The sequence below is a fragment of the Mesoplodon densirostris genome, chromosome 10 (assembly GCF_025265405.1).
Source record: "Mesoplodon densirostris isolate mMesDen1 chromosome 10, mMesDen1 primary haplotype, whole genome shotgun sequence".
NCBI lineage: Eukaryota > Metazoa > Chordata > Mammalia > Artiodactyla > Ziphiidae > Mesoplodon > Mesoplodon densirostris.
The window spans coordinates 55200080-55222292 of NC_082670.1; the positions used below are offsets into that span (position 1 = coordinate 55200080).

Here is a 22213-nt window from a genome sequence, read left to right on the forward strand (position 1 = left end):
ACAGCCTTCCAAACATCAGCCTCAGTCCTTAGCCCATGTACACAGCCCTTCCTGAGCCTGGCGCCTGCTGCTGCAGACTCACATCTTACTCCTCCTGTGCTCCAGGCAGAGGGCACTCCTCTCAGCTCCCAGGATGGGCCAAGATGCCAGGGTCTTCATATAAGTGAGAGTATGGTAGCCATGAGCAGTCCCTCTGGCTAGAATGCTGTTTCCTCCATGCTTCAACTTGATGCTTTCTCAGCAGGGATCTGTAGCTGGTTTTGCAGGGCTTGTCTCGATGTTTCCTTCTCCTTAGAAGTCTCCCTCATCCTTCCATCTTGTCCTAGAGTTGCCCATTTTTCTTATTCCCTCAGATCCCTGGGAATATCTCCATCATAAAATTTAATGCACTAAATCATCATTTTCTGCTGAATTACCTTTCTTTCTCTCCAGAGTCAAGACTGTAAACTCCTTTAGATCAGGGACTACTTCTATTTACCTTATTTCTCTATGACCCAGTAGTATCAGGGTAGGTGTTTAACAAATATTTGTTTATTGAATAAATATACCTACTTGTAAGAATGCTGAATGGCAAGAAACACATTGTGTATAATCCTAACCTTAACTTCAAAAGGTGAAAATAGCAAGAGGAAAACAGATTCTGAATTCCCAAGAAGTTTGGAAATTTGAATGAATAAGTGTAGAGGGCTTTCTGAATGGGATAGAAAAATCTCATGAACAAAAAAGTAAGAGAAAAAGTGAAAGGATTTGGAGAAAGCAGAATTACTGAGAGGATCTTTATATGAAATAATTTAAAATATTGGTGGAAATCTACAATGTGTCTGTTAGAACTATAACTACCCTTTATCACTGCCACTTATCTGGAAGGTTTCATTTTTGTTAGTTGTTTTCCCTAGATAGTCATCACATTTATTTATCTTACCAACATCATTATAATGGATTCCCCAGTCACCTTCTGAAAGTACTTTTATACCCTTTTCATTGTCCAGGTCTCTCATATGGACACCACTGCAAACATACTGGTCTCAGTGATGTAGCATTTTTGCCTCATTTCTTAAATCAATTATTCAGTGGCGTGTGTCATGCCTTTTGCAGATTCTCTGGAAGACATGCATCCAAGTGCCCCACCATCATTGTGAATGGTAATCAGGACAAGTAATGGCCTTTAGCTTTTTTTCATTAATGAAATGGAAAAGCGCCATACCCAATCCATTAGTGACGCACTATTATATTGAGAGCTTACTGAAAAAAGGCAGCCAGCCGGTGGACATAAGGCTGTTTTCCCTTAAGTAGGATTTTCAACCAAGATCAAACAAGGCACCCTTTCATCTAGCAGGAAAGTTGGTGCTCCCCTCCCCTTTCTCCTTCTCATTTTGTTTTGTCCCAATTTGTCCTGACAGTCCATAAGGAATCTAACTGTTTTCTAAATGACATTGAAAATTCTTGCAGATTAACAGTTTCATAAAGGAAAAAAAAATCAATTCGTCTTTTGAAAACCTTTCTGTTTGTTTCTGTGTGTGGATTTTAGCTTCTTGAATTTCTTACTCTCAAAGAGATGTTTTCCCCTTGATTTTTTTTTCATTATAAAACTGGATATAAATATAAAATATGTAGCCATTCTGTTTTTTTTAAATTATTATCATTCTTTTAGCAGTCATGTAGTAAACCCCCCCTGTTATTTTCATTCCTTTAGAAAATTGTTTGATTGATGGCCTTGAACTCAGCTAGTTCAGGCCAAACTTGAGGTTTTTTTAATCCCCTAAACTCAATTGAATTATTTTGCCCTTTGCTGATACTTTATAAGGTGTCTGCTTGCTTTAAAGCTTACACCTCTGGCATTTGTACTTACCACCCAAGCCACTTAGACTTCAAGTTTATTTGAAGGGCTAATTCCACACGATGCTAAAGTGCACATGTGTGTATACAGCCCAGTTCCTAAAATACCTTTCCTTAGGAATCTCATGAAGAGTGGAATGCAACCACTGAGCCAAAGCAAAGGACATCAGCCTCACGGGCCTTTTACTACAATCGCTAGGTTATGTGTTACGAAGATGAGTATTGAAGCATGTGATACAACCGATGCATTGAAGCCTGGGGAAGGGCAGTGGGTGACCTTCATCATCTCTTCTGCACCACAGTCCACTCCCAGGGACAGAATGAGAATACGAGAGAACCTTAGAAATACAATTCCCAGGCCCCACACCAGACATACTGAATCCAAAACTGGCCATGGACCCAGAACTATCGTCTTTAACAGCCCTCCAGGTGGTTCTGAGGCACAGTCAAGTTTGAGAACCACAATTGCCAGCCAAGCAGCCAATCACAGGCATGCATGTGAATGGGGGAAGGAAAAAACCACTTAAGACAATGGAGGATTAAATTTATGATAGAATAAAAGTAGAAATGCTTATTATTCTCTATTATTCCAACTTTTTCCTTCCTTCCAGAATTCTGTCATATATTGTTGTTGTCTTGTATGATTTCCTTCCTTCTGCATGATGTGTTTTTAAAGACCAACAGAACTGGACTTAGGTTGGAATCTGAGTAGAGTGGGTCCTTGGGGAGAAAGAGATGAATCCCTAATTGAATTTACGCACTACACTCAAAACTATCAGGGCTCGTGGCCCGTAATGATATATTTAGGAACTCCCGGGACAAAGAAGCCGTGTGAACTGGCACATGGATGTAGTGTATGTATTCACTAGGGCACGGTTATTTCCCAGGGGATACTTTTAGGATTATTAAGACCCCAAACCAGAATGGGAGCTCAATCCTCTCTCTTAATGTGGAGGGGAGGGAACCAACGTTGTTTACAAACATAACAGCAGTAATTCCTGGGTGTGAAGTGCTTATGGTCTTCTTTTCCCCTTTCTATTATATTCATACTCATACTTCATACTTCAGGGAGGTCTTACTAATGTCAAGAGTTTTCACTCCATTTTTAAAAGGACCAAGGACATATATATTATAATAAGAGTCTTGATCCTTTTAAAGAACTCATGGCAGCCCATGAGTCCGGGGAAGGACTCATATATTGTCAACAAGCATCTTCTTCCCCAGTACATTCCTTTGAGCCTCTAGTAATTAGGACAGTAACTAAATTGGTCTTTTTTATTTTCCACTGGTATGAAATACAGCTAAGAGGATTACTCCGTACTTGGATATTAAAGTTCTTTTTATAACTGGCAGCATCTAATCCTGATTATTCACTGTTTGTATTTCTAAAATACATAAAACTAGAAACAAAGCTTTCAACTGAGCCCCTAATTTCACACCCAAGTTGACCTTGGTTGTCTACAGACTCACTGAGGACAGTTGTACTTTTCTCTCCTCCTCTTCACCCTGCCCCCAACTCTTTGCCAGTGCCTGCAGAATCCTGGGTAGAATTGGGAAGAAATTTTATTGGGCATATATTTACTTACCTCCCGTGCCTTTCACAATTGTTTTCAGTTCCTTTGGGGATATTTTTTTTTCTGTTTTATTTTCCTTTTCTTAATGCAAGATCCTCCAAGGTAGAATGATAAAAGTTCAGAGTACGCAACATAAATCTATCATTTATACTTAATTAATCTTTTGATCATTTATGTGAATTATAGATTTCCTTGGGGAACATATTTAAGCATAATTTTCCAAACAGCCCCTAGGGTAGCAAATTTAAATTTTGTAGCATATTGGAATTACCAGGTGAGCATTAAATATTAATGCCCAGGCCACACTCCAGGCCAATTAAATCAGGTTCTCTGTAGGTGGGCCCCAAGCATCAGTATTTTCTTCAAATGGCTCAGGTGATTCCAATGTAAAGCCAAAGCTGAGAACCAGGGTCCTAGAGACTGTGCCTCCACCTCATGAGATGTTACTGTACTTAAATATTAAAAGTGCTGAGGTCCAGCACTTTTGGGAAGTATAACAAACTGCATTTGTCTTCTTAGAGATGCTTGTAGATTCACAATAAATATTGCAAACTAAAGATGGAGAAGTACTGCAGGGGAAAAAACAGTGGATATAAAGAAGGAAGGAGGAAAAAGAGAGAAAGGAAACCTCATCTGCAAGAAAAATGAAAATACCTGCTTAGCTTGGTTTATTCCATCATTTTTCAAATTTTTTGACTCGGAGTAAACAAGACTGTGGAACAGCTATAAAAAAATCCTTGGAAGAGCCTTCCATGGAATATTATTTGGAAGATACTGAGTAAAAGAAATCCAGGGCAAAGTCTTCTCTTGCAATGCTCACTAAAAACCTACAGATATCCAGATTTGTTTTACCCTCATGAGGTATTTGTATTTAAAGTAACTTACTGAGGTTAGCATACAAGTTCAGAATTTACACAAGGTGTCTGATAGAAACAGGATACTTGGGTCACAGGCAGTAAACAAGATTTAGTTTAGGAAAGTCAATCTCCCCAAAATCCACAGAACAAACAAGTTCAATGAATGGTACCTGGAGAGATCCCACATGTAGTAAACACTGGAAAAGTTTGGGAAATCCAATCAGGTAAGAAAATGAAGTGATAGGATAGCAGAAATATGCCAGAATACCTGAGATCTAGCTAGTACTTGGTGGCCCATTCAGGGTCAATACAAATAAAGCGATAGTTTGGGACTATTCCAGATCCCCACACTCCATTTGATATTCTCTTCTCCTAGGCTTTTCTAAAAACCTCAGAACTTTATACCCCCGGGGCATGTCCCATCAACTCTAATCCTATAGTTTCTTCTTCCCTTCATCAAAACTAGCCTCAGTCTCTTTCTCAGGATTCTCCCAGCTCCTTCTTGAGGGCCAGTTATATGGTAAAATACCAGTTTCTGACTGAGTTAACATTTAATCCCAGGGTGGAATTTTAGGCACTGTGGTAGATTGTTTCCATTTTAGTTGCAGGGCCGTTGCAGAATGATGTTGGGCATTCTCCATATGAGTTTCCTCAGAAATCTCAAAAAATTCTGCTAATTAGTGTCTCCTAATTAGGAAAAGTTCTTGAGATGCTGTAAATAGTAATGAAAAATATTTAAAGTAATTAGGCAAACTGGATTCGGATAAACATTTGAAAGGGAGAGCCAACTCTCAAATGTCAGAGAAGGCTCTGTAAGCAGTTGAGTTTTATTGACAGAATAAGAGGATCAAATGCCTAGTAGGCAAGGTAACAGAGGCCTGTGCTACCCCTGACCTGCTGTTCTGGGCAGTTCTATCAGAGCTCATGATGTTGTGTATTTGTTTGTTTGTTTGTTTGTTTTGTATTTTTGCGGTACGTGGGCCTCTCACTGTTGTGGCCTCTCCCGTTGCGGAGCACAGGCTCCGGATGCGCAGGCTCAGCGGCCATGCCTCACGGGCCCAGCCGCTCCACGGCACGTGGGATCCTCCCAGACTGGGGCACGAACCCGTGTCCCCTGCATTGGCAGGCGGACTCTCAACCACTGTGCCACCAGGGAAGCCCTATGTTGTGTATTTTTTAAACTCATTTTCTCATTTGCCTAATTTCCCCTTTCAAATTCATATGACCTCCTCAACCACAAGGAATAATTAAACACTCAGCTCAAAAAGATTTAATTTAAAAATAAATGTATTGATTCATGTACCTGAAAAGCCATAGAGAGAACTGGCTTAAATGATATCTCTAAAACCTGTTTTCTTTCTACTAAGCTGTGTATCATCTTCACAGCCTCACGTCTGATGAACCCAGCCTACCCGTTCCTCCCCGTCATTGTCAAGGTAGCAATGATGCCCTTACATGCTCACACTTACATGCCAAAGGAAGAGAAAAGGTAATTTCTAGAAGTTTCTACACACAAAAAAGAATATTTTCCTCTCCCAGAATTTCTAATAAACATCTTCTCTAGTTTCATTGGTTCTGCGAGGGTTATTTTCATCCATTTCTGGACAGGGGATCAGGGTATACTAACTATGGAGTCAGTCACATTCTAATTATATGATTGGGGAAGCCGGGGGGCATAAGAATTCCCAAAGGAAATACAGGTTACATTGGGAAGGGAAAATGGATGTTGAGTGGTTGAAAATAACTGGTCACTGCACCTGCCCTCTTACCATTCTTCCTGCCCTGCTGTCTAGAATCTACACTTACTATAGACTTTGATTTTTCACTTTTGATCTAGGGTCATGGTTTAGTCATTGATCCCTCTTTTTAAGTTTCTTTTCTTGTTTTATAAATATTCTTTAGATAATAATTAAGGATATTTGTTAGTAAATTAAAACCCATGTATTTTTATTTTCTATAAGAGTGCCTGAAATTCATCAAGGAGGAGATTGGTTTATATCTGCCACTATAAGACTCATAACACCTTTTTTTTACATTCCCTATTTTTTTTTAATAAATGTATTTATTTATTTATTTATTTTTGGCTGTGTTGGGTCTTTGCTGCTGCACACAGGCCCCCTCTAGTTGCGGTGAGCGGGGGCCACTCTCGGTTGTGGTGCACAGGCTTCTCATCGCAGTGGCCTGTCCTGCCCTGGAGTACGGGCTCCAGGTGTGTGGACTCAGCAGTCGCAGTATGCAGGCTCAGCAGTTGTGCTTCATGGGCCCAGCCACTCCGCGGCATGTGGGATGCCCCCGGTCCAGAGCCCAAACCTGCATACCCCTGCATGGGCAGGCGGACTCCCAACCACTGCACTACCAGGGAAGCCCCATTCCTTTTTTCTTAATATTCTTTCCCATTACGGTTTATCATAGGATATTGAACATATTGATAGTTCTCTGTGCCATACAGTAGGACTGTGCTAACCCCAACCTCCCACTCCATTCCTCCCCCAACGCCCCCCACCCCCACCCTTGGCAACCACAAGTCTGTTCTCTGTGTCTGTGTGTCTGTTTCTGTTTGATAGATAGGTTCACTTGTGTCATATTTTAGATTCCACATATAAGTGATATCATATGGTATTTGTCTTTCTCTTTCTGACTTACTTCACTTTGTATGCTAATCTCTAGTTGCATCCATGTTGCTGCAAATGGCATTATTTCCTTCTTTCCATTGTATATACATACCACATCTTCTTTATCCATTCATCTGTTGATGGACGTTAGGTTGTTTCCATGTCTTGGCTATTGTAAATAGTGCTGCTATGAACATGTGTGCATGTATCTTTTTGAATTATAGTTTTGTGCAGATATATGCCCAGGAGTGGGATTGTTGGATCATATGGTAATTCTATTTTTAGTTTTCTGAGGAACCTCCTCACTGTTTTCCACAGTGGCTGCACCAACTTACATTCCCACCAACAGTGTAGGAGGGTTCCCTTTTCTCCACACCCTCTCCAGCATTTCTTATTTGCACACTTTTTTAATTATGGCCATTCTGACTGGTGTGAGGTGGTACCTCACTGTAGTTTTGATGTTCATTTCTCTAACAATTAGCAACGTTGAGCATCTTTTCATGTGCCTAATCTGTATGTCTTCTTTGGAGAAATAATACTCATAACGTCTTAAACATAGTTGGCTTTCATAAATATTTTTTAATGATATGTGGGAAACACAGTGCCTTGGTCATGAGAAAGAAAAACAGGACCTAAACTCTAGAAAAACCTATAGTTAACATTCTAGGAAAACAGTGTCCATAGTAGCCTGTGAGTTTGTGAAGGAGTGTTCCCAGGCCCTAAACAGAAGCTAACGTCTCCTGGGATCTAGAAATCAAGGTCAGATGGTAGGACCAGGCCAAGGAAAATACGGAAATGAAATTAAGAATAGTCTGTATCCATACTGATTTTTCTTTCTGTTTGACTTTTACTACCTAACTTCTTCTATACCACCACCCTAAAAAGTGCACTTCTGGTCTTCCTGTTTATATTTTTTAATAACCATTGCTTTTATTTCTTTTTGGAACTGCTTCTTAGATGCTTCTCTCAGTGATCCAACCCTTTATTTATTTCTCCAGTAGATAGAAAATACTAAGATTTGGGGCAACTTTTCAGTCTTTTAGAGTCAACTGTATCCAAGTCTATTTTCTCTGTTTAAGAATGTAACCCAGATGTCACTGGATCCTGAAATACTATGAAACCAGATAAGATTGTGTGGAACCCCCAATTCCATGCCCTTTAGAAGTCCAAGGCTTTCTGAATTATGTATTTACGTTTTTGAGACCCTATAGTCACCTGTGTCTGCTCTGTCTACTCCACACTGATTCAGATGTGAAATTCACCTTTTTTCCAGTTTTCCCACAAAAATCCTACTCAGAATAACATTAGGGAAGGCTTGAGTCATATTCAGTAATGGACATGTAATGGACATGTAAGCAATTTCAGACTGAATATAAAGATTCATCCCTGTGCTTAAAATGCCCTTCAGCGCCCCCCTGCACAACCATGGGATTCCGCCAGCCCTTCCCCTCCACGTGCTCCTGGCCACCTCTCTCCTCCCACTTTCCTCTAGCTCCTCCAGTCTTCCTCCCTCTCCCTCTTTCTCAGAAACACAAGTTCCCTCCATTTATAACTCTCTCTTCATGTACGTTAAAGTGTCTGTCACCCAATCCTTAGGAGCCTCTGTTGATACCAAGCGTCTTATCAATGTAATTTCCAAGAGAAAGAAATGAACATTTCCTGCCTAAGCTGATTTCTGATCCTGCCAAACTATTAAGATAATGACATTTCCATCTTGTCATCATAATAATATCAATAAAAATAAAACCAGGGGCTTCCCTGGTGGCACAGTGGTTGAGAGTCCGCCTGCCGATGCAGGGGACGTGGGTTCGTGCCCCAGTCCGGGAAGATCCCATGTGCTGCAGAGAGGCTGGGCCCGTGAGCCATGGCCACTGAGCCTGCGCGTCCAGAGCCTGTGCTCCACAACAGGAGAGGCCACAACAGTGAGAGGCCCACGTACCGCAATCAATCAATCAATCAATCAATCCAATAGTAATGACTGTTCCTGTCTATTAGGTTGTTAGTATATACCCAGCTCTATGCTAAGAGCCTTGTATGCATTATTTGACTAATATTTCTCAAAAAAAAAGCTTTCGAGTATGAATATTTGACTCCATTTTACAACGCACTAAGAGATTTACAGCTACAAATTGAGATTTTTCTTAACCATCATGCTAAACAACTCAAGTAAACTGCGAGCAGGTGGATTGGGGTAAAGCTGAACATCAGTGAGATGGTGCAGTTCACGATGATTCTTAAGGCCTCAATGGGAGTGGGTTGAAATTTACCCCAAGATGATGTGTCTGTCCATTGTTTGACAGCTGTTATCAAACAAGTTTTTCTTCAATCTTTGTGGCAAAAAGTGGAATCTGGACTCTGGTACCAGAAGGTCTCTTTCCTGCTAGTCCTCCTATCCCTTGCCCTTAACTCTTTACTTTGAACACATCCTTGGAGGCAAGAATGGTAATATCTGTAGCTCAGCAGAATCTCCTCTATTATGCTTTTGTGTTGCCAAAGTTATATATGCTCACATGGATAGGGTAATATTGTTCCAATCTGGTTTTTTTCCCCCTAAATATGTACAGTTCCTAGAATTACTTTTCTCAAATAGCTTTATGCTCTACTTTTGCAGTTTTCAACTTGTTGCTTTATATATTTTTCCTCCTTATTTAGAACATTACCCCATCTTCCCTGCTTCTCCCCACTTCCTTCTTACCTTCACTTGTTCCCCACCCATCTTAGATCAAACTCTAATGTGAATATTCTATCTCGTCGAGTAGGTCAGGTTCCACACCTGAAAGTCTCTTGACTCAAAACCAAACGCACACAAAAAGTATTTGTGTGTTCACTCTTGTAGAGACTGAACTTTGTTTTAAAGGACAATTTAAAGGGCACCCTCAACATTTCCTCTTGTTGACTTTCATTGTCTACTCTAGTTCACTGGAATGGCTAGAATTTATGAAGAGTGGGTCTGAGATGGTTGAGCTTTAGTCACAGACTTAAGTGGAAAACAACAAAGCTTTGAGGCACATTGAGGACTTGTCTATCTTCTTGACAAAATCCCTCCATTCTTTCATTTCCAAAACAGAAGCAAACTCCGTTTCCTAGAGGAAAGACCAAGCGAGCCTTGAGAGGCTGAGGGTGTTAGTTGTTGGCCTGTGTGTTCATGTAAGTTTCTGAAAGTGCTATCCAGGTAATAGGTCAGTCAGGTCATTTGTTAAAGTGATTTTTTCTTCTTGAAACTTGCAGATTTAGAGGCAGATTTAAGTAAATGTTGATTTGACCTCAACAGCCTCTCTCATTTGAAGAGGTCATTACTTTACAGAGACTCTTAATTTTTTTCAATTAATAAACCATAATAATAAGCAAAAATAATAGAGAATGTTAAGAAACAAAAAGGATGGTATAAACAGGAAATTTAAATACAACAAGGGAAGACTAACAAGAAAGTAATAATACAGTAAACCAACTTAATCTGTTCCTGGATACTGTGGTAAATGTAAAATTGTCAATAATGAATAATATATCAAATTAAATAGCTTTATATATGTCAGATGATAAAGGAGAAAGGAACTATCCAGGACATCCAGTGGGTTGGTAATGAAATCTGTTTTTTCTGGGCTCTATCACGTCCTATTGCCTAACTCATGCTTTAAGACTATAGTTTATTCTTACTTAGTATTTGGCACTTACTAGGGGCTCAATACAATTTTACTGAATGTTGCTAATTATTGGAATTTTACAATAGAGCACCATCACCTCTCAGTTTCCTTAATTTCTCACTTCTGGTGATCTTTTCTCTTTATGCCTCCCATTTCTTTTTCTTGTCTTAATGCACTGCCTAGAATCTCTAAACAAAGTTAGAAGAGATGATACTGAACATCTTTATCTTATTCCAAAATTCAAATAGAAAGCATTCAGTGTGTCACCATTAACTGTGAGGTTAGCTGTAAATTTTTGTTTACAGACTTCTATTCCTAGTTTCCATCTACTCCTAGTGTGCCAAGACATTTCCTCATATGCAGACATTAGATTTTATAAAAGATATTTTAAGTCATTACAATGATCATATAATTTTCTTTGTTCTGTCAATATGGTGAATTATGTTGATTGACTTTCAAATGTTAAACCTACCTTGCAATCCTGAAATAAATCACTTGAACATTATATATATTTTATATATATATATATATATATATATATATATATATATATATATATATATATCTCACTGAGTTGATAAATTTTATTTAGGAAGTTTTTGTAAATATTCATGAGAAACATTGGGCTGTAGTTTTTGTAGTTTTTTCTTCTCGTAATGTCCCTTTCAAATTTTGATATAAAGAATATGTTACTTCATAAAATGAGTTGAGAAGTGTTCCTTCTTTAGTACTCTCTGGAAGAATTTATACAAGGTTGCTATTATTTACTCCTTAAAGGTTTGGAAAATTCACCAGAGAAGCCAGTTGAAGCTGATAATTTTATTTTGGGAAGGTTTTGGATTCTGAATTTACTTTTTTTTAGTAAATGTAGACTATGCAGAATTTTTTTTTTTTTTTTTTTTTTTTTTTGCAGTACACAGGCCTCTCACTGTTGTGGCCTCTCCCTTTGCAGAGCACAGGCTCCGGACGCGCATGCTCAACAGCCATGGCTCACGGGCCCAGCCCCTCCGCAGCATGTGGGATCTTCCCGGACCAGGGCACGATCCCGTGTCCCCTGCATTGGCAGGCGGACTCTCAACCACTGTGCCACCAGGGAAGCCCTATGCAGATTTTTTATTTCTTTTTGCATCTATTTTACTAAATTTTGCTATTCAGCAAATTTATGTATTTTATCTAAGTTGTCAAATGTATTGACATAATTTTACTCATAATATTCTTTTACAATCTTTTCTACTTACCTCCCCTCTCTACTAAGCCCAAGGAGTCTTTCATTCATGCTACTCCACTGTGAATATGCTTTCATAGTTGCCTCCACTCTAGTTCCTAGTTTTATTTGACTTACTTTTCTTTATCTCCTGAGTGGTCTTTGTGGTTCATGGAATCTCTCTTATCTTTCTCTATATTTCATGTTACCCATCACAGAAAAATTGAGGAGAAGGGAGGAAGGAATTCATGATATCTATATGGAGTTGTTTCAAGTTCAAATTTTAAGACATAGTTTCTTTTTTTTTTAATTGTTTATTTATTGGCTGCGTTGGGTCTTCGTTGCTGTGTGTGGGCTTTCTCTAGTTGCGGTGAGCGGGGGCTACTCTTTGTTGCAGTGCACGGGCTTCTCATTGTCGTGACTTCTCTTGCTGCAGAGCACAGGCTCTAGGCGTGTAGGCTTCAGTAGTTGTGGCACGTGGGCTCAGTAGTTGTGGCTTGCGGGCTCTAGAGCTCAGGCTCAGTAGTTGTGGTGCACGGGCTTAGCTGCTCCGCGGCATGTGGGATCTTCCCGGGCCAGGGTACACACCTGTGTCCCTTGCATTGGCAGGCAGATTCTTAACTACTGCACCACCAGGAAAGCCCTGACATAGTTTCTTAATCAGCTAAATTTCCATAGTATTATCTTTTATTTTTATTGCTACCACGTGATCTGTGCACATGCTCAAACTTAATGGGCTTTGGTTTTTTCCCATACATTCGTGAAAATTGCTTTTTCTGCACAGTTGAAGGCCTCCATAGACTGTGATCCCGTGGGAATGATAACTTCTCCCTATATTGCAGTGGGTGAGGTTTTGTAAATTTCCAATCTAAGAAAAACCTCCAAGATTCTTCTTTGTTCCTCTCTTTGCTGTATGGCAGCAACAAATAGGCCTCACCCCAGAATACAATGACAACAGTCTGTATTTTTTGTTTAATAGTTTAATGCACACCTCTCTGGGCTATGTTTAGCACTATTCTGGTGAACTGTATAGGATAACATAGGCTACATACTCCTAAAAATTCTGGGCTCCCCTTTCTATCAAGCCTACTAACCGGTCTTCTTCCCTTTTCAGGTGCTTTTACTTCTAGTAGGTGAAGTCTATGCTGCTATCTATATTCACATCTACCTACACTTTAGGGACAATTATTTCATCACTCATAGATGTCTACTTTGTTATTTCTGCATTAGTACCTTAAAAAGTAAATAGGCTATAAATTAACACTAACATAAACCATTATGAAAGCCTACACTATTACTATGATGGGGGTATCCACTTACTCTCCAACATTTCATTGGCAGAAGTGGAAGAATATAGGAAGAACTGAGCAGTAGAGGTCCAAGTAGAAGTTCAGCCCTAGTGCCCTAGTGGGGGCACTCTTTCCTTTCAAGGAGACCCTCTTCAGCTCTATTCTTCTCTATGGATGGTCTCTCATCCACTGAGTGACATGGAGACTTAGAAGGCATTCTTAGAATTATACTCCAGGCAGCTGTTACTACTTAGCCAATGTAAACATGTGAAATGATACTAATTTGCCACCCCAACTACACCAACCTCTCCCTAGCTCTGAGATGACAGAATTTTGCAAATCCAAGAAATACAATCCTCAAAACCCCAGAATACCTCTACCTAAGGTAACTCCGTGGCCTCCTCCTGAGCCGCTCACCAGATACTGATGAATCATAATTCAGGTTGTTCCCTATACCCACAAGCTTCCTTTATGAAAGGCAACTTTGTATTAGATGGAACTCATAGTAATTCACACTACATGCTGTTAGCATCGTCCAGCATAATTTCTGCTTTCTCTGCTCAACTTCCTTTCCTATATCCTTCTCAGTGACTTTCTGGGTTTGATAGGACCTGGACAACTACTCTTGCTGAAATTTGTTAAGCCGATTTTTGAATGTTATAGCAAGGACTAGACGCACCAATTTAAAACCTATGTAGTATAACAATAACTCCAAATGAACAAGTTTGATCAATTATTTTATTTTATGAAATTCCAAAAATTGAAATGTGGGGATTTCCTTGCCACTCCTTTGCTCTACAGATAAATAAAAGTTTGCTCAAGGGAAATATATAAAACGTTTTTTATTTGTTTTGCTTTGGCGGGGGAAGAGAAAGTAAATCAGGAACTAAAAATTTGGAGTTTTCACTTTCTCTTTCTTCAGAAATAATCAATGAGTCCACAGTAACAGAAACAGTTTGTTCTAAATTAAATAGACAAAAACACAATTCCTCTCCAACTTCACCATTTTTTTTCCTCTCTTCATGTAACTGTCTTGGTGATGCAGTGTCTAGACTTCTTGGAAGAAGTGATGGAGTCTGGAATTTATTCTGTGGGTTTGAAAATGGCTATTTGCATCTCCTACATACTTCTATGTGAAAATCCATTGCTTTCAGAATATGTAAAAATCATTGAACTGTTTACCAAAACAGAAAACTTACCCATGAATGTCAAAACTTTAAGCTGCCAACAACGGGGAAATATTATATGGATTTATCCATTTTATCTACATCATCTCATTGTAATATGGGTCCCATCAGCCATTATATCCCCCCAAAATGCAAAATAATGTGTACTCATGAAAGAATTATGGAAGACATTTTCTAGCTTTTGAGAAAAACCAGTAAAATAAATTAGTTTAAAGGATAGAAATCCATTCTTGTTTTGGTTTTAATAAGTAATTCACAGAAATTTATCAACTCAAAGGGCAGTTTTTTTTTTATATCATAGGTCCTTCTTTAGGTTTTTGTCATTTATTAGCTGGATGAAAAGATAGCAATCTTAGGCACTGAGATCTAAACCATGTTTGTACAGCCTGCATTATTAAGTCTGACTGTAGTTTATCTTTGCTCTTAAGGAAATCATACTGTATGCTTAGAGAAAGTTCAGAGTTATTTGTCACCAATTACCTAAAGCTGAGAGTTGATCTTACACATAGCTGTAGCCATTTCCTGTAAGTTCTTGTGCCTTATTTTACAAGGCTGTCACTTCTTGAAGCTTTACCCTAGAAAATATATGTCTACCACAGAAAAGTTTCATTGTAAACGTTTATCAAGAGATAATAGCCTTACGGGGTATAAAACTCCATAGCACTGACTTGTTTAAAATAAGCCTATCCCTAATTTTAAAACAACATTCTCCAGCTCTATTAGATTTTCTGTGACACCAAAAAAAAAAAAAAGAGCAGCCAGAAGGGCGTTTTTTTTAATTAAAAAAATATACATAAACAACACATTGAACTGAGCTGATCTCATTTATACTATAAAATCTCTATTAGTTCTGAAGAATAGCATAAAATTAAATTATAAAATAATAACACACAAGGGGTAGCCTTTCTAGATGAAAATGAGGTATTCTGTGTATATAGTGAAAATTTAAAAATCTATGGAAATGAAATGACAATAAAATGTTAAAACCAAGGCATTATTATCAATATTTCTTAATTGGAACTCCAATTATTAAAGTCTTATTTTTTTTAAGTTGATATTATTTTGCATGGTAATGATCATAAAAGCTCTTAGGACCTTAGTTATTTTATTTCAAAAGTACTGAAGTAGACTGAAAAGTGGGCTGAATCTTGTGTCAACAGAACTGGAGTTATTCCAGTATATCTCAGTTTCTCAGTCTGTAAAATGGGTGAGCCATCCTGCCTAACTCACAGCATTGTTCTGAAGAGATAACTCTGAATTTATGCTATAAGCAGTTCAGTTTGGGCCACTTTCACAACTTCATTGAATGCCATAGAAGGTATGAAGATTTACTGATTTTACTGAACAGAACACAGATGGGTTTTGAATAACTCAGAGTCATTTGAAGAAGCTTAGCTAAGAATGACACAAAATGCTTTTCATTAACTACACTGCTTGAGAACTCTAGTTTGACAAGGGAGGTCTAAAACTGAGGTGGATTCTCATGAGAAGTCGTGAATGGTGCTACGTGTGGCCCCAGCCCACGTCCCTAAATCTAGTTCACAGAAAGGTCTCCTTAGCAATGCAGACCGTGGAGCAGGGGTGGGTCGAGCCATGTCCAGTGACATTGTCTTACGTCGAGGACGCGCACACTCACTGATGACAATTGCAAAGTTTGGAATTACTAACTCAGGAATAGAAAATACTCAGATCAGTGAGGGAGCATCCTTTTACTGGTGTATTATACATCTTGAAAAACCATGACCAAAGGGGAGAACGTGAGCCACAAGAGCATTAACTCTGTTGGTGAAAACACATTCCCACTTGCTACAGATCTACTAGGATTTTTGATATTCAATTAAAGAAACGTTTTTCAAAGTATATTCTTGAGAGTACTAGTTTTAAGCAAAATCAGTAGGTGCTACCAAAAACAGTTTTAGAAACACTGATTTAAAATCTCCTTTAAATAGGCTTCTGTAAAACCTGATTTCTCAGAGTTTTAAAATTCTATCTCTATAGCAAAGAGGATACATTGTGCAGCATTGCTCTGGAACACAGAAAGCTTTTTTTCTCAATTGAGCTAACATTCTAAAAAAAATACATTGTAGGGAATACTAAATTAAGGGATGTTTAAAACCTATATGACATAAGCAAACCACCTGTCTGAAATGGCCAAGAAACTGTTATCTCCAACATACTTTCTAGAGCAGTTTTGTTGGCAAAGCAGACACCTTCCATGGGTACCAGATATGAAATAATATTTGCTGAAATGTGACTCCAGAGTTCTGTACTTATTTGAAAAATTGATAGCAGTTGGATACCTGAATAATCATTGTCTGCTTAAGGACACAGGATAATGATGAGCAGAGGGGGCTAAAGTATTTGTTTAAAGGTTATACAAACACTTTATAGGGGTGGGGAAATTGATATCTATAGAGAACTCAGAATTATTGACAGCTAAGAGGCATACAAGATTTGTAATTGGAAATGGAAGGCTTTCTTCTTGTGTCCTTTTATTCAGCCATTGAGTAATTATTTACTAGGTACCAGGCATTGTGTGGAATGTTGGAAGATGCAGACATGTAACACTTGGTCCATGCCTTTAGAGAGATGAGAGTCTGCACAATTTTAATAGAAGAGTGATGAACACTCTGGGACCACAGAGGATGGGGCACAGAAACCTCTGCTAATTTTCAACTATGAAGCTAAGTTAGTAATATCCCCAATCATTGCAAACAACTGCCCTTGGTACACATTACAAGGCTGTTTTTGTACACATAGGAATTGCACACAGTTGTTATCAGCAGTAACACATGGATTACAGGCAGCAGTTTGGTTTGTTTGATTTAGTGTTGTTTCACTAAGGCTGTCTCTGTTTTTAGCAAATAGATGTAGTAAGACAGTGCTTAGTTTAGGATGGAGAAGCACTTATCCCAGAGTTGCTCTATTGCTGTATTTCTCTATGAATAGTAAACAACAACAACAACATCTGATGAATCAATCTCCATTCAGATATTTCCCTCGATTCAGAATTATCATGCCTCTTGGATACTGAAAGTACCGATCAATGCACAACTTTGTAATTTAGGTTTTGCATATTTATGCATGGCCTTAATACATGAACTCAGCGAATTTAGAAGAATAAAGAATCATGGGCTTGTAGTTTTCCATAAAAAGTGTTCCTCTAAAGCTTTGTGTATTGAGAAACCTTGTTTTCATTAGATGGCTCTGGTTCTGAAATTTTGTGATGTTAAAGTTTAGAAACTCAGAAATACAGTTGATTTCATAGAAGATTCCATTCTCAAAGAATAGAACTTCGACTTTTCAGGGGGTATGTGTATTAGAAATAGGAATATAGGTCATGCTTTTTGCTTATGGTAGTGGGCATATAATTTTTCTGGGGCTTCCGTTTTTCGTTGCCAAAATACATGTTATCCACAATACATATTTTACTGACTACTACAATGTAGTGAAGAATGATTGGACTGTTGTGTTGTTCATCTGGATGAAGAAAATTTGGAGAATTAAAGGAGTGGAAAAGGAAATACAGTGAAATGAACATGGAATGGGGGGAAGGAAGAAAAGCAACTTCAACATTATCTGGAACACTCTATTTCCTTTATATATAAAAAAGTGATCAAATGACAAAAATGGTAACATTTACCTCTTTTGATTGTTGCTCGATAAGTATTTCTTACATTATTCCTCTCTTTTACTTTAGTTAGAAAAGAAATTATTATTCACAATATAATGATTCATTCATTCAACAAATAATCTGTTGAGAGCCTACTATGTGCTAGCAATAAAATGGAGAAAAAAACAGACGTCATCCCTGCCCTCCAGGCATTTGTGTTTTAGATGTGAAAGTGAAATTTTCGGGAGCTGATGTAGAATATTCAAAAGGACAAAGTGAGGGGATGGGGTGAATGAACTTTTACTGACATCGGGGAGGTGGGCTGCTGTTGGTACTGAATCAGTAAGCGATGACTATTCTATGCTGGTAGGAACTGCATTATTTTTGGTCAAAATAAAGTTTACGTTTCATCATGCATTGGTGGGGGGCCACACATCGAAAACAGTCTTATGTGATATCACTTTTCTCACTGGTTGCACGCCCAAGTTCACCTGCATTTTTCTTTGATTCCCTCTAGTATATGACTGCCGCCGCTCCTATGCAAGGGACCTACATTCCCCAGTACACGCCTGTGCCTCCGACAGCTGTTTCCATTGAAGTAAGTCTGTCTCTTCTTACAGAACAAGGTTAGGGCAGATAAATCTCAGCCACATGCACTGGGGTCCACCATAACCCCCCAAATCCTTATTTGTGACTTTTGTGCTGCTTGAAAATTTGAAGTTGCAAACTCACTCAGTGAAAGTATGTACTTTACTTGAACATACCTATGTTTTGCTTTGCATATGACATAAGCAAAATTTGGTATCCAGGTCTGAGAGGAGTGCCATTTTTATGTTTAGAGAAAAGATCAGAGATCAAATAACTACCTCATGAAATGTTAGCCACAAACACTCAGAAAGAAGAAGGCAAACATGTGCAGCTATTTGAATGAGCTAGTTCTCTGATGCCTTGTTTCTCCAGTAGTGGTCCCTAGACCTGCATTATCAGTATCACCTGAGAGCCTGTTAGCAATGCAGATTTTCAGACCCCCACCCGGATCTACTGAATCAGAGTTTGCATTTTAACAAGATCCCTTAAGGATCGAGGCGAACATTAAAAGTTGAGAGGGACTGGATTAGAGAACTGGTTGTCAAACTTTTCTGCATATCAAAATTATTTTAAAAATTAATACTTTAAAAATAGTGATGCCTAGGTTCTATTGCCAGAGAGTCTGATGGGGTCTAGGGTATGGACTGGACACCAGGATTTTTAAAAGATGCTAGGTGATTCTAATGTGTACCAAAGATGAAGAACCACTGCTCTCGCCAATGAACCTTGACAGGACTGTGGCATCCTACAGACAAGAGAGAAAAACTTGTACCACTCATATTGCTATAGATACTGTGAAAGATAAAGTCATATTTTCCTTACTGGAAGCTTTGTCCCTCCCTTCTCTCTTTCCATTGGGCTGAATCCATTTCCTCTATACATTATTTTACTGGACAGAGACAGCAAGATACATAGGAAAGGAGCGGGGCATAGGGCTATGTGGATGATGGTAAGACACTTAGAGGTGTACACTTCTCTCTGGTTCTAACCATTATTGTTTCTTGCCCGCCCCCCCTTCCCCTTCTCCGGATGCGCATTTGCCGTTATGGTCACAGTGCATTTCTTCCATCAGTTGGGACTCCTTTGGAGTTCACGCCATTGCTACTCCATGAGTTGGCCAACCAACTCATGTTGGTACCACTCATTGTGGGAGACCACCATGACTCTTCCAACCTCTGGAGCCACAGAGATTGGGTGAGATCTTTACAGACCAAATTAGGTCTTTTGAAATGTTTGTTTGTTTGCTTGTTTTGAGTGTGTGACAAATATTTGCTCATACCAAGGTTTGGGAAGCACAGACATTTAAGAGGACAGTGTCCTGTCACTTAGGAAACCAAGGAGGTCCAATTTTTAAATCTTTTATGTGTTCCAGACCTATGGTCCCCAAGGAATGTTTCAGTATTAAAGAGGTTTTAATTGGCTTTTCAGAATTTCAAGAATATGTGATTAAAATGTATGTTCTTTGCTATATTTAGCTATCAAAACCCATCTAGGCCATAAGAAAATTATGAATCTAGACATTGTAGGTGACTTTAAGCATAAATCTCTGCCACATATCCACATCTCTCTCTCTGGACCAAATGTGTGTGCTTATCTGCAGAATCTGAGCTATTTGAGGACTATAAAATAAGGAGACACATATGACAGTGTTGCTTATTGGCAATAGTCTAATTACAGTTAAATCTAGGAATTATGTAAGTATATGCTGATACATTACCTTGAATTTGTGCTTATAAAGGAAAGCACTGGTTCATTTTCTATGTAAAAACACTCACGGAAAATTAACCAGTATCCACACACATCAGTGTGGGTGGGAGGTTCATCAAAATGCACATAACAGGGCCTCCCTGGTGGCGCAAGTGGTTGAGAGTCCGCCTGCCGATGCAGGGGATACGGGTTCGTGCCCCGGTCTGGGAGGATCCCATATGCCGCGGAGCGGCTGGGCCCGTGAGCCATGGCCGCTGAGCCTGCGCGTCCGGAGCCTGCGCGTCCGGAGCCTGTGCTCCGCAACGGGGGAGGCCACAACAGTGAGAGGCCCGCGTACCGCAAAAAAAAAAAAAAAAAAAAAAAAAAAAAAAAAAAAAAAAAAATGCACATAACACCAAATAGTATATTAGGAAAAAAAAAGATTGAATTCATAAAGGGAGAATTTTCAGATTCTGAGGAACAATTTCAGGGAGCTTTTGTTAGGGATAGGGAGTTGACCAAAAACCTATATCCCTGCAGAAGCCCAAGGCTATAATATAAGTAAAACCAGGAGAATGTATTCAGATAGATTCCCTCCTTAGGACTACTAACTACCAAACCTCTCTCAGAACCAAACACATTCTGAATGATGACCAACTCAAGAAATCCATTCTTGTTGGCCAAAGCCATTCAAATGATAAGGGGAGGAGTGAATCAAAATTAAGGATGCTTGTTTCTTTCTTTCTTTTTCTGAAATGAATTCCAGTTCACGTCAAAGAAAATGAAAATAAATAAATAAAACAAATCAAATTGCTTAAGGGAGACCCTGCTTAACAGTGTCCTTTAAAAGAATTCCAAACTTGGATGTAGATTTTTATGAAGGTCAAAGTCCATTGTTTTGCCAGATCATAGAGACAGGGTAGACTACTTTACTCCCAGGAAAATGCTCAAATATACACGTTTTTATATGAATTCTGCGTGAATTTTTTGATTAAGGAATCATTATTTAGTGTGGCTGTATGCAACCATGATTTAAAAGTTCTAACTATGGGCAAAATGCTTTCCTCATCATTTGACTGCTACAGGGTCTTCTGATGGCAAGGTTTCTTGGTGACACATTGAGGTAAATTCCTCAGCCCTTATCCAAATGTGATCTGTGTTTTTTCTTCAGGTTCTTACTGTGGCTTTATATAGCTGAGTGCAGCTCTACTCAAGCCATATGGAAGATGGGTATGCCCTACAGTCCATCTGCAAGAAGCCCTTTTGCTAAAGCCAATAAGACTTTTGTGTTCTTATTGCCTCCGTAGGGTGTTGTTGCTGATACCTCTCCCCAGACAGTGGCACCTTCATCCCAGGACACAAGTGGTCAGCAGCAGCAGATAGCAGTGGACACATCCAACGAGCATGCATCTGCATATTCTTACCAACAGTCTAAGTAAGTTCAAGCCATACTAAACTCTTTCCCTCCAGGTCAGCCATCTGGGCATTACTCTCTTATGTGGCATCTGCTATCTTTTGCTGCAGTACAGACCATTCCTAACTCAGTGACAAACATATATTTAGTTCATTATTCTGTGGGTTAGAATTTGGGCTGACCTCAGGTGAATGGTTCTTCTGATATTGACTGGACTTGCTTGAGCATCTGGGCATAGCTCCTGGGCATCTTCACAGTTCTGCTTCTGGGTGTTAGTTGTCTGATGGTTGAGTGATGGACACCAATGAGCCATGTACTGCTGACCCTCTAGCAAGCTTATTCCCATGGAAGTCTCAGAATTCAGAGAACAGCAAGAGAGGATACCCAAATGACCAGCATTTTTTCAATTTTGTTTATGACTCATTTGCTGTTGTCCCATAGGTCAGACGCAAGTCATGTGACCAAGCCCAGAGTTAATGTAGGAATTCACTACCAAAAGGCTTGGATACAGAGAGGGGCATCATAGACATTGTTACCAAAAAATATTCTACCACACATATTTTTGGAAAAACTCCAATATTCACACTTGAAACTGGATAGTGTGCCTGCATTTTGGTCTCAGTGACTTCATTCTTAAATGAAGACAGTAACACTCCCCTGGCAAGGGTGCTTCAACCTCACCCAGTAAAACAGTTTATGAAAAAGAGTATTG

At 39.0% G+C, this 22213-nt stretch overlaps 1 protein-coding gene across 9 annotated transcripts in view; it reads left to right on the forward strand.

The window, feature by feature from the left end:
* The window catches only part of RBMS3 (RNA binding motif single stranded interacting protein 3), a 743532-nt gene that overhangs the window by 687922 nt on the left and 33397 nt on the right, over positions 1 to 22213 (forward strand). For 6 of the 9 annotated variants that reach the window (XM_060109330.1, XM_060109331.1, XM_060109327.1 and 3 more), the window contains 2 exons: positions 18331 to 18411; positions 21395 to 21522. In XM_060109330.1, the coding sequence (XP_059965313.1) occupies positions 18331 to 18411; positions 21395 to 21522 (209 nt within the window). Of the gene's footprint in view, positions 1 to 18330; positions 18412 to 21394; positions 21527 to 22213 lie in introns of those variants that run through there. The other 3 variants (XM_060109328.1, XM_060109329.1, XM_060109332.1) reach the window with 1 other exon arrangement.